The sequence below is a fragment of the Gymnoscopelus microlampas genome (genome assembly GCF_963454915.1).
Source record: "Gymnoscopelus microlampas genome assembly, chromosome: 6".
Classification (NCBI taxonomy): domain Eukaryota; kingdom Metazoa; phylum Chordata; class Actinopteri; order Myctophiformes; family Myctophidae; genus Gymnoscopelus; species Gymnoscopelus microlampas.
Genome location: NC_139943.1, coordinates 14,876,901 through 14,894,535, shown reverse-complemented (window position 1 = coordinate 14,894,535; position 17,635 = coordinate 14,876,901). Strand labels below are relative to the sequence as shown.

Below are 17,635 nucleotides of genomic sequence, written 5' to 3'. Positions count from 1 at the left end.
AGCGACACTCTCATGCGATGGAGTATTTGACAGCCTTTGAAATATTATATCCGTTTGCCTTTGAGGACAGCTGATTAACTTTTTTGAAAATGACAAGGCATAGGAGGACATTGTATAAATGAATCCAATATTATAAGATTTTATTGCTGTTGTTTATCGTGGCATCATTGGGCTAATATTCATTTTCACTTTCATATCATCAAGCAAGAGTACATGTAAATCAGGCATAAATTACTATTTGATATGAAAATTGTACAATGGTTGAGGTAGTAATAAAGAGACAAAGAGGTTAAGATAAATACTGATACATGATGAGTCCCTTTGTGGGCAAATACCATAGTAAAATAAATCAAACTTTAGATCTAGTATCAGTGTGTGAATATTTATATTTAACAACATTGCATTTTGACAATGGTCAGTAAAACAGCTTAATGAAAAACACTGAGGTTTTGTTAAGCAACGTTTTTGGCCTTGAATGTTATTTTCCCGGAAATATGCCTTAATTACACTCATGGCGATGACGTTTCCGTGGCGATGCTGGGGACTCCAGGGAGAAGGCAGTAGGTGAGACAGGACGAGACTCAGGAATGTACTCAGTCTGATACTTTTCAATGTAAGGTTTGGCAACCTGCCACACCTGAAATGGATAGAAATATTAACACATTAGCAACAAAACCAACTTTCTTTCTTGAATGTGTTTTTGTACACTGTAAAATCATTTTTTCCCCCCGTGCAATTTACTCGCATTCATTCAAACTACTGTTGTCACGAGTATATCCACACAGAACGGAGAATGAGTATTATTAATTAAAGAGTTTGATGTGAAATATTCGCTGACGCGTTTTCAGATCATTTATTTATCACGCTCCTGATGTGTAAATGACCTTAAGAGTGTAAAATGGGTCCATTGGGTCCATTTTTACACTCCCACAGGGTTAAAACTGGAATCCGGAACTTAATAAAACTTGAATAAAATGTACAAATAAATTCCAATTCAGATGGGGGCCAATTCCAATGTATGATAGAATACGTTACATAATATAACTAGCACATCTGCAGTGGTTGGTCACCCAACTCTTCCATTGAATAACATAGACCCTGTAGGACACCTACTGGTTAGCAAGTGGCATTGCCTGAAGCTCAAAATCTATCCTTTAATTTGAGAATTTGACTCTGTATAGATGTATAGCAATGTCTCATCAGAGACAGGGCCTACCTACTGTATGTATGTACGGACACTATCATGATAGGACAAGATCATGAAGTCCAGCATCAGATGTTAACCACTTTCAAACTGCCGTTCCTATTTTGGGAGGTTCGCCCATTACTTGGTTTAATAGTCAACACTTAGATCTTTTAAAATATATTTCCCCGGCATAGTTGAAGAGTTTGGTTTTTTTTCAAATTAAATTATTGGTTTTGTCCTAATTCTCTGACCATTTGGACCATTTGTACACTCTCAGAGTTCATTTAACATTGATTTTACAATATAAATTGGGGTCCCAGAGATATAAATGCCATTAAATTGGGGTCCGTAGCCTAATAATGCATGTCAAACTGGGGGTCCTTGAAATTAAAATGGTTGAAAATCACTGCTAGAGAGCCGTACAAATCTTCTATTATGAGGGTCCCTGGCTTATCTTTTCAAATGGGGGTCCGCGGGCTAATAAGTGTCTATTTGGGGGTCCTTGACATGAAAAAGTTTGAGAACCACTGAACTAAGTTATAGGGTTTAAGTTGTTAAGTTGTTAACACTTGCCTTCTGGTCAAGGAGGAGACGATGAACTGCCTCGATGTCAGGGGACATGAATCTGTCCTTAAGCCAGGGCCTGTGAACCCATGTTAGATCATTTGACAAAAGAGGGAGCAGAGAAAAGAACAGTGGATAAATATTAACCTTCCTGCACATCATTTCAGAGAACAGAAACGTGTGTACCTTGGCCACATATGTTTAACTTACTTGACCACGCTGCGCACAAGGTCATAGACCTTCTCCAATGGAGTGGTGGTACGCAGGGGGCGCAGGAACTCGATGCCCTGGCACGCTGCTAACAGTTCTATAGCCAGAACTGATTAGAGAAAATTGATCAGTTGAGTTTCTGCTGAAAGCATTATAAGCAGTAAAACAGACCTTTTTCATGGCAGCCATATTGACAGTGGTGGAAAAAGTACTAAAATGTTTTACTTAAGTAAAAGTATCAATACTGCACTGTAGAAGTACTCCGTTACAAGTAAAAGTCCAGAATAAAAAAATGACTTGAGTAAAAGTACAAAAGTATTGGCATCAAAATGTACTTAAAGTACCAAAAGTAAAAGTACTAAATATTTGAAAATAGCCGATCTACAAGCTCACAACGCGTCGCGATGCGTTGTGAGCTTGTAGATCTGCTATTTTCAAACAGCCTATGTATAAAATAGGGCTAAAGTGGTTAATGTATGTTTCAATATATCATAGTTTATATCTGAAAGGTAACTAGTAACTAAAGTTTTCAAATGATTGTAGTGTAGTAAAAGTACAATATTTGGATCCGAGATGTAGTGGAGTAGAAGTAAAAGTACTGGAAATTGGAAATACTTAAGTACAGTACTTAAGTAAATGTACTTAGTTACTTTCCACCACTGCATATTGACATAAATAGTTGTGTGTTACATCCTGTAGGTGTTACTAATTAAGGATCTGTTCCATTTAGTGTAGCAGAGCCAACATGCACAATACATGTAGCAGTACCCTGATATTGTTTGACCAGAATGGTCAAAACATGTGTAAGTAACATTACACAAATGTCAATATGGCTGCTATGAAAAAGGCCTATCCTACGTGTTAATTTAACTCTGAAAGTGTAAAGATGGACCAGTAACATCCGGGTCCATTTTTACACTTAAATTAACACTCAGGAGTTTGCTGTGTAATTAAAGTCTAAAGTCTAATGTCTTAAAATTCTCATTGATTACACAGGATTCAACACATTACGGAGTGAAATACATAAAATGGACAGTTATGCTCTGTCACAACACTTGATAAAAAAAAGACTTATCCTGAAAGCTGACAGCTACATTATTGTGTTTACACTGATGACACAACACTGTGGTCAGTGATATCCACCACATTACACGCTGTCCATTGTTTGTTTAGGAAGAAAGAACGACTTCACTGAGGTTCAACCTAATGTTAAAGCTGCCGTCCCTATTTTGGGCATGTCATTATAGGCAGAAATCCTCAAAACTATCCTGGGCCTTTATGTTTAATTTATACTGCCGACAGATTCAAGTGGTTAAAAAGTAAATTCCTCATTTAGTCAGAGATTAAAAAATGTATCTCCACATTAGTTGGCTATTTGTGGTTTCACCTTTGTGAGAACACAAACCTCTTCTCACCCAGGTTTAACACTGTGTGTGTGTGTGTGTGTGTGTGTGTGTGTGTGTGTGTGTGTGTGTGTGTGTGTGTGTGTGTGTGTGTGTGTGTGTGCGTGCGTGCGTGCGTGCGTGCGTGCGTGCGTGCGTGCGTGCGTGCGTGCGTGCGTGCGTGCGTGCGTGCGTGCGTGCGTGCGCGCGTGTTACTTTGTTCCACATGTTCCACCACCCTCAAGGCCTTTCTGGCAGCCCAGCCTCCCATGGACACATGGTCCTCTGTGGCAGCGCTGGTGGACAGGGAGTCCACTGAAGACGGGTGGCACAGAACCTTGTTCTCTGAAACTAGACACAGGAGGAAACAGGTGATTATTGCTGAATGTACTAGTCACAAGCTCTTGCTAATACTTAAACATTGGTTAATTGAATACTTTATTAACAGTTTGCAAAAGAAAATAAAGGCATGGTGGCCGTGGCACAGATTTATACAAAAGAATGCTAAAAGGATAACCCAATAAGCCCAGGGCTTGTTTCCATTGAGGTCCTGTGTAAACTGTAAACAAGCCCTGGGCTTATTGGGTTATCCTTTTAGCATTCTTTTGTATGTATTCTTATGTGTGTGTGTGTGTGTGTGTGTGTGTGTGTGTGTGTGTGTGTGTGTGTGTGTGTGTGTGTGTGTGTGTGTGCGTGTGCGTGTGCGTGAGTGTGAATCTTATGATCTCTCCTTCAACAATCCAGCTTTCTCAGCTCATAAACTTGCCTTGACGTCACTACTATTTTTTCAAAATCACACATGTCGTGTTTTTCATCTGATTGCTGCACCAATTATGTTTTTTTGAACCTCATTAGTTGTCATTGTTATTTTCTTTTAGGACATTGAATAGTCTAATCAACACCTGTGGTGTCTCCACTGCTGGCAAAGTGCTTCCAGACATTGAGTGGCCTTGAGTGAGCAATTTTACCTGCTGTGGTACACAGACGTCTAACACTTTGGATTTTGAATGACATTTATGTTACCGATTTTTACGGTGTGGTACCAAAGGGTCAGCCGTCTAGAATTGTGTGTGTGTGTGTGTGTGTGTGTGTGTGTGTGTGTGTGTGTGTGTGTGTGTGTGTGTGTGTGTGTGTGTGTGTGTGTGTGTGTGCCAAGTAATGGTGGCGACTTTTGACCAGGAACAGTGAGGCAATTCGATGAAAAACACAATAATTATGATTTGGGAAATAGTAGTACCCTAACCCTTACCCTCCTGGGTGCATGCAAGGTGCAACATCCAGTTGCCTTCTCTAGAAGCATGAATCAAATCCTGATGACAGTGTTTTTCTTTTACTTGTCATACTATTTCACACTATTTCTGTTACCTTGACGTATAGTGCCCGGTCAAACACGCAGATGATTGTCTTTATTTATTTTTATTTCAAAACAACAAAATGTGTATGCAAATGCAAACACATTGCTTTCATTACCTTTATAAATGTTTGAGTTGCCCTTGATAATATGATAATGGCAGTTTGTGAAAACAATTAATACTAATAGGGTAAATAACAAACTGCTAACTAGACGCGTCGCAATTCTGGGAAATTGCAAAGTGTGGTTGCGCCGACGCGGGTCGCGGGTCGCTGCCGCCGGGACACGAGGAATACGTCGGGAGGAATACCGTCGGAGGCTGCCCCAATTACATTGTCACGTTACTCCTGAGATCACTTGCGTTTCATGTAGAGAGGATTGATCCCCCCGAAATAAGGTTTTTGCATCAAACGGTTACGCTTTGTGCATTTGTGGCGCCCCCTATGGATGAAAATGGAAATGCTTTTGGGGATTTGTTGAGTAAGTCACCCTTGACATGTGATTCAAATTTGGGATTGACCGGACGTTTCGTCTGTGATTTCTGGCCTTTTTTGTAAAACAAGCCCCTCCCGATAACTTTGGAAGCCATTTACGGACAAACGGTATGGACTATCGGAATTTCGCTCAGAGATGTTCATCACATGGGTCCAGAGATCATTTTTGTGAAAATTGTGAAATTTGGACAAAATATGTGGGAGGAGGAGCTAAAAGTGTGTTTGGAAGAAAATTCAAAATGGCGGAAAATCTATCCTGACGAAAATGGGCGTGGCCTATATAGGGAGTTGCGTCATGACCCAAGGAATCTAGGGAAAAAAGATTTTTATTTTACGACCTACGGTTCAAGAGTTATAAGCCAAAACGTAAAGTGGGCTGTTATAGCGCCACCATGAGGCCGACTGGTGTAATTCTTTTTAAAATAATTTTGCAATAATCTATGAACCTCCCCACGAAGTCTTGTAACTCTAGCCCTTACGGTTTGTGAGAAAAAAATACTTGAATGGGAGTTTTTCCATTTTTCCATTAAAGTGGATGGGGACTTTTAATGCACTAATAAATCAATATCAATTAAACTATGTAACCAATCTCTGATGACCGGTGAGGCCGGTCATTTTGACATATGGCACTAAATTGGGAAAAATAAACTGTGGGAGGAGTAGCGTGCCAAAATAAAGTTTATCCGGATAGAAGAAGAAGAATAAAGTGTATAGAGTAGTGTACTATAGTCTGGTTGCCCTGTTAGGGCAACCACACTAATAAATATGAAACGCTACTCCTGTGGATAGGCGGCTATCATATATTAATTTACTTGTATTTACCCTATAAGCAATTTAGTATAGGTAAGGTTCTGCCAACTCAAATGGTACAAATATCTTGTCTGGCCCACAGACTAGATGTCGTGTTGTGTTTTTTAAATGTTCTGTTGCAATATTACACAATATAACACGTTTCCAGTACTGTACATGAGTGGTTCTCAAACTGTGGGTCCATGATTTTGGGGGGTCCCCAGATGATTTGCTTTATGTGCAACATTGTTTTCTCACTCGAACAGTGAACATACAGTAGCAACATACAGTATAAGTGTATACTGGGTATCTGTACATTTCTAATGTGAAAATCTAAGGACTTTTAAGACCTTTTTGATACCTCTTTTTTGTGCCTTTGTTCTAAACCTTTTTATTTTTTAGATAAATTGTTTAGAGCTATCAAGTGGTCAAAATTGAATGTTAAATTACGACCTTTATAGCTACAATCTGTACGTTTTATGTCTGTCTCCCTCCCATCATTAAAATAAGTCCCAGATTGAAGGACCGTTTTGTAGCACTTTTGATAAGCAGGTGACTCACCATCATGCCACAGACGACCTACAAATAAAGACGAAGAGGAGTTGATATTGTATTGAAACATGAGGGCTGTACTGAAGGTGGCACACATACCCAGGGAAGCGGCGGTACAGTGGGCAATCATGAAGCCGGAGTTGAGTCCACCCTCGCTGACAAGGAACGCAGGCAGCTCACTCAGAGAGGGGTTGCACAACCTCTCGATCCTCCGCTCACTGATGGAGCCCAGCTCGTGGACTCCAATGGCCAAGAAGTCCAGAGCCTAAGAATGGAAGTGATTAAACATGTGGGAGAGAGTTGAGGGAATCCAAAGGAACATTAGTTAAGATGAGATTCAGAAAAATATATATAATACACTAACCTTAGCTGGGTATTCGCCGTGGAAATTGCCTCCTGAGATGGTCTCTCCTCTGTCTGCAAACACCATCTTATGCAGCCGTTAAAAATATAATTGCTACTCAAGGGTGGCCTAGAGGTACTGTAACTTTAGACTGAATCATACTGCAGTACTATGATAGTGACTGACAACACAATTACATCTACTCGTGGGATTAAAATGGCATCACATTGTAATGTTTTTTAATGTCACAAAGGGATACGGGATTGTCCGTGGCACTGTTGATTTCTGTGTTGATGATTTGTTTGACAAAATTGATTGTGTCGTTGGCAATACCATGGACCTGTAAAGAGAGGGGGAAAAAGGTCGATCATTTCTTAAAACGGATTTAACAATCAGGCTTTTGCAAAAGTGTTTGCATAGCAAGACATTTCATTTTAGTAACAAATTCAGCTCTGTAAAGAAAATAAAACAGACGTTTTATGATATTGTTGTTGCATATGACAGTGATTGGCCTATATTCAAGTAATATTGAGTCCTATCTATGGGTTAAAGCTGCAATCCGTAACTTATTTTAATGAATACTTTGTTATTTTAACCAATCTGTAGCGGTTGGAGTTCTCCTTACACTTCCATTGAGAAACTTAAAACCTGGTGTCACGTAGGACACCTACTGGTTGATAAGTAGTACTGCATGAAGCACATAAGTGTAATATATCCCCAGGTCAAGCATGGATTCTGTCTTGGTAGAGTCGTAGAATTGTGGTCTCCCGCATTCCAGGGTTGAAATCCCTGGTAGGACATGAAAGTTATGGATTGCAGCTTAAAAAGAAAAAGAAAAAAAGCAGCAAAAGCTCCAAACATGTTTGAGTGCTACCGGTCAAATCCATTAAGTCACTAAACTAATTTATACTCTGTGGTACAATGTGTTGCTTGTCGACAAGAACTGATCTTCAAGCTAACATCATGTAGCATTGCGAGTTCTGGTCAGCAAGTGACACCATCATGTGATGGAGTATGAATTTACCTGAGGACAGCAGCGCATGGTGTAGGCATCCTGGACTCTATCACAGAATCGGTGGCTCTCTGGGAAAAGTAATCACACACAGACCTAGATGATATAAAAACATTATGTTGTGCACATGTCCTCAGTGTTTATTTAAGTCAGGGAGTATACAAATTGACTCAATTTGGAACCGTTAGTGAGTCTTTGAGTTAAATTAACACTTAAGGATTTTGCAGTGAACTTCATGGCTGAAGTACATTGAAGTACATGCTTACATACATTTTCATGCATATTTATAATTATTAATCTAAGGCTTCTACTGGTACCATGACTACTATTAGTTACGTTACGGGAGCTACTTCTTAGCCTGGCATCGCCAGACTGGTTAGAACTTTTTCCATTTCTATTTTCCATTTCCAATTGGGGGCATTATCTCTCCAATGACACTCCATTGTAAAACCACTAACACAATGAGTGGTTTATTAATAATTAATAATAATTAAAATGACAAAAGGAGGAGGTAGGCGTATACAGTATGTGTTGTCATTATGTGAAGTTCCAGCTCTTCTCCGCCATGAATCCCACTTCTTCTGACCTGCTATCTCCGAGGAGTGATGGTCTGAGTCCAACAGGGAGCGGAAGCGCTGCGCCACCTCTATCTGCCCTGGGTGGGGCCGCAGTGAATGGATGTCTGTCCAGAGAAGAGAACACAATGGAGGATGGGACACACATCCCAGAGTCATGAGAATCCTACATTCTCAAGAATGTATTTCCAATGAATCATCTGGTGCAGCTTTTGGATTTAACCACATGAACCCTAGCGTCTCTAGCAAACATTTTGCGAGCTCCATCTACAAGCTCTTGTAGATGAAGCTTGTAGATTGGCTATTTTTGTCGGAGACATTTTGTGTAGAGGGGAAAAAGGGGCAGACTAGTATAGAGCCCTGGGGGACCCCGGTCAACTAAGTATGTAGGGTTTAAATGTTTTTTAAAGCAATGGTGAACTTCGGCAAGCTTCGGCTTGCATGTAGTCCAGAAATTGTGGATCGTCTTTATCTGTTGCTTCTGTGCTGTGTAATTAATGAACAGTAAGTAGTGATTCCATTCACAAATTGCATAAAAATACAACTCTCAAAATCAATAACTCATTTTCATTAATTTTTTTCTCCCACCTCATAGCTGACTTGCTATGCATTCATATCCATGTAAACACTTTTTAAATTTAAAATATTATGTTGGGTTAGGGTTAGGGTTTCATCTTTCAATATAACTCGTTTTCAATTATAAAAATGTTAAAATTCACTCATTACATTTCCTATAATGAAGACAATGTATAATGATGTTATCTAGCTATAATAGAATAATTAGGAATAATAATTAGAACACTCTTCCAAAAAATATATATTAAAAAAAATACTTGTTTTATTTTTTTAACTTTAAAAACATGTTAATATTATTACAAATAGTGACACTTGTGGTGTTAGGGTCCGAAATGACCCGTATACCATAGAAGGTAAAAAGTAATTTATTTTTCATAAACTCAAACTTTATTTTACTCCTGATAGCAAATGCTAATTAAGGACAAGTCTCTCTCACTCTCAAACATGTAAACATTGAATATTGACAATCTGGGGGGGAAATGAGCCACACTTCTTTGCCGGGTCATTTCGGACCCTAACACCACAAGTGTCACTTTTTTTACAGAGACCATCAGAATTAATTAAAATGATGATAAATAATTTTGTTGCGTTAAAATAGCTATTTCTGAGGATATCATGAAGCCTCGTTCCAATAAAGAAATGTAAAGGGTACATTTTACCTATTTAAACTTGAAAACGGGTAAAAAATGAACCTAACACAATGGAAGGGTTAAATCAACTTGTCAACTTGAGAGAGAGAGAGAGAGAGAGAGAGAGAGAGAGGGAGAGGGAGAGAGAGAGAGAGAGAGAGAGAGAGAGAGAGAGAGAGAGAGAGAGAGAGAGAGAGAGCGAGCGAGATCACAAATATAAGCGTTAACGCAAGTGCTGCTGCTGCTCAGTGGGCAAAATATACAGAAAACAAGAACTGAATCTGCTTTGTTTGAATTGAGTTTGTGATAAAAGTTTGACCTTTCACCATACAACTATAGGGAATGGAATAACTTCTCCCTGTTCCGCGAACACAGAGCACAGAAGCAACAGATAAAGACAATCAACAATATTTGGACTTATCTTGTGACCCGGTTGCTATGCAACCCAAGCTTCTACCAAAGTTCAACATCGCTTTAAGCCCTTCCGTTGCTCACCACTGTCAAAGGCCTTTGTGGTTCCCTTCAGCACCTCTAGGGTCAGAGCAGCTATGATGTCTGCCTGTTGAGCAATAGCCTGGGCTCTCTCTACAGCCTCAGCCCCCAGAGATGTGATCATTTGGGTCCCGTTGATCAGAGCAAGGCCCTATGGAGGACGGAATGCAGAGTATTTGGAGATTGTATGTATTGCTTTTTTGTATAGACATACATCATTCAGTGCAGCACCAACAGTACAAGTCAGAACATAACGTTTCCTGAACATTTCCCAATCACAATCCCCCCACCCACCTCAGGGGGGGGGGGGGTATATGAATAATAATAATAATACATAATAAGACAGGGTTATCATTGACAAAGAATGTGGGTCAACAAACGGATACAAGAGGAGTAAGGAAAGAGATAGTGGTGAGGGAAGGGGGGGGGGGGTTAGTCCTCTTCCATGTTTGGAGAAATGTTGAATTCTTTAGATTTTTTTATTGCTTTTTCAGTGCATGTGATTCCAACAACCTAGTCGCATTAAATCCATTCCATAATGCAGATTGCAATGCAAACACCAACACTGTACCTGGTCCTTTAAACTCAGCAATTAAAAACACTTACCTCTTTAGGTTTTAGTGTGACAGGCTTCAGTCCATGGGCCTCCAGGACCTGGCCAGAGATGAAAGGGTAGAGAAAAATATACCCAAAGTCAAGGGTCATCAAAAAGCAAACATGTTTTCCAACTGGACCTCACGTCCTATAACTCCAGACAGGAGGCAGAAGGCCGGAGCATTGCGAAGGCGTCTTCACTGGTGACAATTGTATTGTGTAGAATACAATACTTACATATTTGGCGTCTGCCCAGCCACTCTTTGGGGACCACATTTTACCTTCCCCCATCAGCCCCAAGGCCAGGTGAGAAAGGGGGGCCAGGTCTCCACTGGCACCAACTGTCCCCTTCTCTGGGACAAAGGATAGGCAGGATGCTGCAAAGACAACCACAGTTTGGGCTAATTTATGTTTCAGCTAAATACATTACATCATTTTAGTTGAGCGACATGTCGCACGCAATGTTGGGCAAGCTACTTATGAAGTGTAATAGGTTATTACTCCTTAAAAAAGTAACATTACTTGATTTATTACTTTATAAAAGTAATTAGTTACACAAGCTACAGTTACAAACACATGACAGTCCAACATGTGAGCAACCCCCTTTATCGACCAGTGAGGGAAGGAATGGGTCAACAACATAGTTTCAGTCAACTAAAGTCGATAAACAGAGTCAATTGAGGTAAAGGGCAGGTTGATGCAGAGCACACAGCAAAATCCTCAGTGTTCATTTAACTCAGAGAGTAGAAATGTGACCAAATGGACCCATAGCTAAGGATTTTCCTGAGTACATGAGGCTTACCATTGAAGGCCTGGATCATGGCATGCAGGGTTTCCAGAGAGATTCCACTGTAGCCTTTGGCCAGAACATTGATCCTCAAAGCTAACAGCATGCGGGTCCTTTCTGGGCTTAGCGGGTTTCCCACACCTGCAGAGCACAGTAAAGTATTGATGGTGCTGACAACACTGTAAAGCTGTCAACTGCACTTAAATCTCAGTGTCTGGACGACATCTCCAATGAGGCGTGCGCAGCTGTTCTTTGTAATACTTCCAGTCTAAACACAATATTCACTGTAATATTTGTTTTTAATTAACTAATGCTTATTGCACAGCTTTTGGGGGTTATAGCAAAGATCAAACCAAACCAAACTTTGCTTACTGGAAGAATTTGGGTCCAACTTCATGGCAGAGCACACACTATAAAAGTGTACTGTAAATTAATCATTCTTCCATGGACCATATCAAGACTGCAATACTAGCAGAAGAGGAAAGAAACTAACCAGCTACCAGTTACTGTGGTTGGTAGATTATTCAGATTGTGTGTGTGTGTGTGTGTGTGTGTGTGTGTGTGTGTGTGTGTGTGTGTGTGTGTGTGTGTGTGTGTGTGTGTGTGTGTGTGTGTGTATATATATATATATATATATATATATATATATATATGTATATATTTGGAAAAGAAAGTTACCTGCAGAATGTGATCGCACCAAGTTTTCCTGAAGCTCTCTGTAGGAAAGAAAGCACATTCCATCAGTGCATCAAATGCCAGATTTTCTCAACAAAAGATTTAATAGAAAATAGACGGAGTTGCCGTAATATAGTCCATACTTCAGCTTGCTGACAGGAATTACAGTTCGGGCAAATTTGCCAAAGCCTGTTGTGATTCCATAGACAACTGCAGAAAGACAGAAATGCAGGGGCAGAAAGTTAAATGTGTCAAGAGATGGCTAAAGAGGTTAAATGTATTTAATAGAGATATAGCATATTGTTTATCAATACAGAATACTGTGCAGGTTATTATAATCCTAATAAAGAGAATTAAAAATGTAATAGATTTAACCCAACCTCTGTTTTCTTTGACAATCGTGTCCAAAAGTTCCCTGGCTTTCACAACTTTGCATTCGGCTGCTGGAGTCAGCTGAAAAATGGGGAATGGTTATATTATGTCAGTCATAAGCATAAGACAATGAAGACAACAAATAAAGCATATTGATTGTTACCTTTATCTTGTATTGCCCCCTGCCTAGATTAACCAGATCTGTTGCTGTGAGGTTGTTGCCATCCATGTGAAGATACTACACAGGGAGTTTACACATAATTCATGATCACACTTGGTTAATACAAACATTTTGTGGTAATGACAATTTTTGAAATCCGCAACACTCACCTCTTCAGGTACTTTGTATGCAGCCGTTCTATATGATATAGTTTAAGGATATGAGATCTTAAAACATAGTTTTAGTTAAATTTCATAAATGCAGTAGCCTATTAAATGTATTGTGTGGCGTGTTGTTAACCATTATGAGGCCATATTTTTCAGCATTGAAATAATCCTTGTAATGAGTTAATAATCAGTGTTAGATTAAATCGGTGGTCGACTGGTTTCAAATATAACCCACTACAACTATGACACGACATACTATGACTATTCTAACTATAATGACATAAACATAAGGATACAGATGAGAAACCCCAGCTTGGCATGGTATGAAGTCTGGAGACATTGTATCTCCTTCGATGGCTGGAAATAGAAAATAGAATCAATTGCACAAATAGCTCATAAAGCACCTTAAAGCAGCACTATGTAACTTTCCTCTTCAGCCCCGGATTTGAACCCGATTTCCTGCACAAGTGCTGACATTTTTTACAATTGAGCTAATAGAGCCGGCCTGCTTGCTCAGGGGATAAATTGAATCTTCTTGACCATCAGTCTGTGTCAGATCCTGTGTCTAGGTGAGACATGACCTTTGACACGAACTAAATGTCGCTATAGAAGAGCAGGGTGACAAAATACAATCACCCCAATAATTTATATTGTATTAACATACTCTACCGTACAGAATCAGATTGTATAAGTTATATTGTATTAACATGCTCTACCTTACAGACTGGACAAAATTACATTTTATTCATTTAAAAAAAGTTACATAGTGAGGCTTTAATGCTAATTAAACATATCCCACTTGACATCTGACTTAGTTATAGTCTAGGTTACTTCAACAAGGTCATACCCAGTGGTGTAAAAAAGTAACTAAGTAAGTATCTGAAAATAGCCGATCTACAAGTTCACAATGCCAGTTTATATTTTTATAAATTTGAGACATAATGATAACTTGTGAAACGGTACATTCTGCATAATAAGTACTTTTACTTTTGGTACTTCAAGTATATTTTGATGCCAATACTTATGTACTTTTACTCAAGTACATTTTGATTACCAGACTTGTAACAGAGTACTTCTACATTGCAGTAGGCTACTGATACTTTTACTTAAGTAAGAAATGTGAGTACTTTTTTCCACCACTGGTCGTACCACAGACATCCCAATATAAAGTTGGCTTAGGCTACACTCTGCGCCATTACGCACACAGGTGGGATACAGAAAATATCACCATCATCACCCCAACATGACACGTTGTATATTCTAATTTGTCTCGGATAATATCATTACCAAGTTCCACAAAGTCATTATCTTCCAGGACGTCATCGATGGTGTCATCCGCGTCCAGCAGACCCAGACCCTGGCACCTTCTCGCCACGAAACGCACGTCCTTCAAGGACGTGGTGATGCCGCCGTTGTCGGGCTTGTTCTTCACGTAGCGTGTGAGGGCCTGGTTCCCCAGCCACTGGATGGTGCTGGTGCTGGGGTCCCTGCAGGGGACCGCCAGCCACTCATCCCGAATGTGGACCGTGTACCGAGGCATCGCTTGTCTTGTCAGCCGGGGGTTCCGCAGACCACTGACTGGAGAGCGGTGCTCTCCAGGGTACCACGTTCAGCACCTACAATGTAACCCACCAATAAGAAACATGCTAGGGGGCCACGCCTCGACATACCTCGGTTATGTCCCACCTCCGCGGGTCACCTACTACAAGCAGTGGTGGAAAAAGTAATTAAGTACATTTACTCAAGTACTGTTTTTGGGGCGGTGTAGCCGCCCCCTATAAGTGAGTTTTGGACACCGACCAAAAAAATTGTGTACCCCCTAACCCTTCCATTGTTAATGCAAATCGATACTTTTTTCATATCAGCCAATCACATTACAGCTAGTGTCATCACCACTAACTGTAATGTGATTGGTTGACTTTGCAAATTCAGGACTGTGATTGAATAGCAGTATGGACTTTAAAAAAAGTCATTTATTCTTTTTTTTAAAGTGAGTCATGTTGTGATGACCACACACCGCCCACTTCACACTGGGTGTGATTTTTACTTTACTGGAGTATTTCCAATTTTCAACACTTTTACTTCTACGCCACTACATCTCAGAGGCAAATATTGCACTTTTACTCCACTACAGTTATTTGACAACTTTAGTTGTTAGGCTACTTTGTAGATTTTGAATATTATTACAGAACTTAAATTAACCACTTTAAGCCCTATATTGGACTTCGGCTATTTGATATACAAGCTCACAATGCCTTGCATGTGAGCTTGTAGATCGTGTATTTTCAAAAGATTTTATACATTTTGAAAACATGAAATGGAAGATTTCTGCATAATGAGTAGGCCTACTTTTACTTGTGTTACTTTAAATAGCTTACATTTTGATGCCAATACTTTTGTACTTTTACTTGAGTAAATTCGGAATACCATGATTTGTTCTTGTAACAGAGTATTTCTGCATTGTAGTATTATTAAGTAAAAAATGTGAGTAGGCCTACTTCTGCGGGTCACCTGCTACAAGGGTCACATTTGTAAAAGGGCTGGTTCAGTAGTCTAGTCTGGGAACGATTTGACAACAACAACCAATGCAATTTGAATATTATCTTTAAGATAACATTTTCAGGTCTAATATAGGATATTATGTTTTCCTTTTCCACAAAGTTAGCAGTGGTGGAAAAAGTAGCCTACTCACAATGTTTACTTAAGTAAAAGTATCAATAGGCATATGTAATGTAGAAATAGGCTACACTCCATTACAAGTAAAAGTACCAGTGTTCAAGTATTAAAGTACCAAAAGTAGAAAGCACATTATGAAGAATGTCCTGTTTCACACGTTTTCTAATGTAGCCTATAAAATGTATAAAAATCTTATGAATTTCAAAAGCTCACAATGCTTGCTCACAAGCGTAGTGAGCTTGTAGATCGGCTATTTTCAAATGGTCGAAATGCATTGGGCTGAATGTGGTTAATCATAATGTATGTTTTGTAATAATAATCCCAAAAAAAATCCCTAAAAGTAGGCCTATAACAAATTGGAAATAGCCTACTCCAGTAAGTAAAAGCACCTCAAAATTGTACTGAAGTACAGTACTTGAGTAAATGTCACTTTCCACCACTGGCTACAAAGGTCACATAATTCCTAAAGGGCTGAGTCTGACTCTGGAAACGATTTGACATGTAATGTCATTTGTCTTTTGAGTAGGCCTACTATCTATTTTTAAATAACATTATCAGGTCTAATAATATTTAGGATATTTTTTCCTTTTCCACAAAGTAAGACATTTGACAACGCAGATGATAGAAAGCGCCAATCAGCGGCGGCGCCAGAAAGGGAGCACAAAATCCAGATTTGACATTGTGCCCACTGCCCCTCTCTCCAGATTGGCCAGTGGGCAGAGTTGGAAAAAGTACTAAAATCTTTACTTAAGTAATTCTGAGCTTGTAGATCGGATATTTTCAAATGGCCGAAATGTATTGAGCTGAAGTGGGTGTCTTGTAATAAATGAATAATACAAATCTACAAAGTAAGTAACTGGTGGTAACTAAAGTTTTCAAATAATTGTAATGGAGTAAAAGTACAATATTTGCCTCTGAGATGTAGTGGAGTAGAAGTAAAAGTGTTAAATCAAAAATACCTCAGAATTGTAGGCTACATAAGTAATTACAGTAGGCTACTTGAGTAGCCTAATTGTAGGATACTTAGTTACTTTCCACCACTGCCAGTAGGTCTACCAGCACCCCATCCCCACCAACATTTTAATATGTTTTACAAATATTAAATATACATTAACCATAAATAATATAAATATAGGCCTCCGGCCATACATTTAGATATTTGCATATCTAAATGTAGTTATTAGGCGGGCCTATGTTAAAAAATCAATACAGTCTAACAAGTAGCCTAGTAGGCCTAACAGAGTGGACTTCTTTTGATGCCATTCTTGGAGAGAAGATGGAGTTTGCTTCAGCACGCATAATAACAATGTGCCGGTATGCAGTCCCAACTGCTGCCCTCAGCTCTACTAATGAGTGAAATGAATGAATTACATTCACCTAGGTCTGTTGTACTTTAATTCAGTGGTTTTCAACCTTTTTCGCATCAAAGACCCCCAAATTGAGAAATATTAGCCCAGGGACCCCCATTCGAAAAGATATGCCAGGGACTCAAGCATTTAGATTTCTTGGGGGTCCCAATCTACACTGTATCACCATCATCAGTGTTCATTTAACTCTGAGCTCTCAGAGTTACAGACATATAAGGGTCAATTTGGTTGCTAACTATTAATTTGGCTGGGGACCCCCTGGAACCCCCTCAAGGACCACTGGTGGTCCCCGGACCACTGGTAGAAAACCCCTGCTTTAATTGATAATTATGCACTGACAGAATTCATTAGCCTAATTTGTTAGGTGCTGAGGCTTGGGAACTGTCCATGGTCCTCCAGAATCATCACCCACTCACTCCTGCTGTGGATTATCCACCCACAGTGGATATCGCCTTGTTGTCAAATGATGTAAATATCACAGGGATGGATTGGGGACATGGTTTAAATGTTTCTGAGTGAAAAGCATACAGAGTGAGAGTGCCTTGGAATGACCTATACCTAGCAAATTTAAATTATTGAGTGTTTTTTTTCTTCAGTGTTTTCGACGTGAATGGCAGTAAATTACATTTACAAATGTAGGTGGAGATCCTCTAAAATGTGCTCTGCATAATGTATAACCTAT

General features: G+C 39.4%; 1 protein-coding gene across 1 annotated transcript; it reads right to left on the bottom strand.

Moving 5' to 3' along the window:
• Nucleotides 1–499: 499 nt before the first annotated feature.
• hal (histidine ammonia-lyase) lies at nt 500–14,450 on the bottom strand (the record flags this gene model as incomplete). Its single annotated transcript, XM_084059439.1, has 20 exons — nt 500–637; nt 1,760–1,829; nt 1,961–2,069; nt 3,559–3,693; nt 6,628–6,793; nt 6,893–6,958; nt 7,131–7,211; nt 7,896–7,954; nt 8,470–8,565; nt 10,159–10,306; nt 10,762–10,809; nt 10,987–11,126; nt 11,552–11,677; nt 12,215–12,252; nt 12,355–12,421; nt 12,592–12,664; nt 12,747–12,821; nt 12,914–12,941; nt 13,207–13,267; nt 14,198–14,450. 20 exons carry the CDS (start codon nt 14,448–14,450, stop codon nt 500–502), a joined length of 1,977 nt encoding a protein of 658 aa, XP_083915565.1.
• Nucleotides 14,451–17,635: the final 3,185 nt, after the last annotated feature.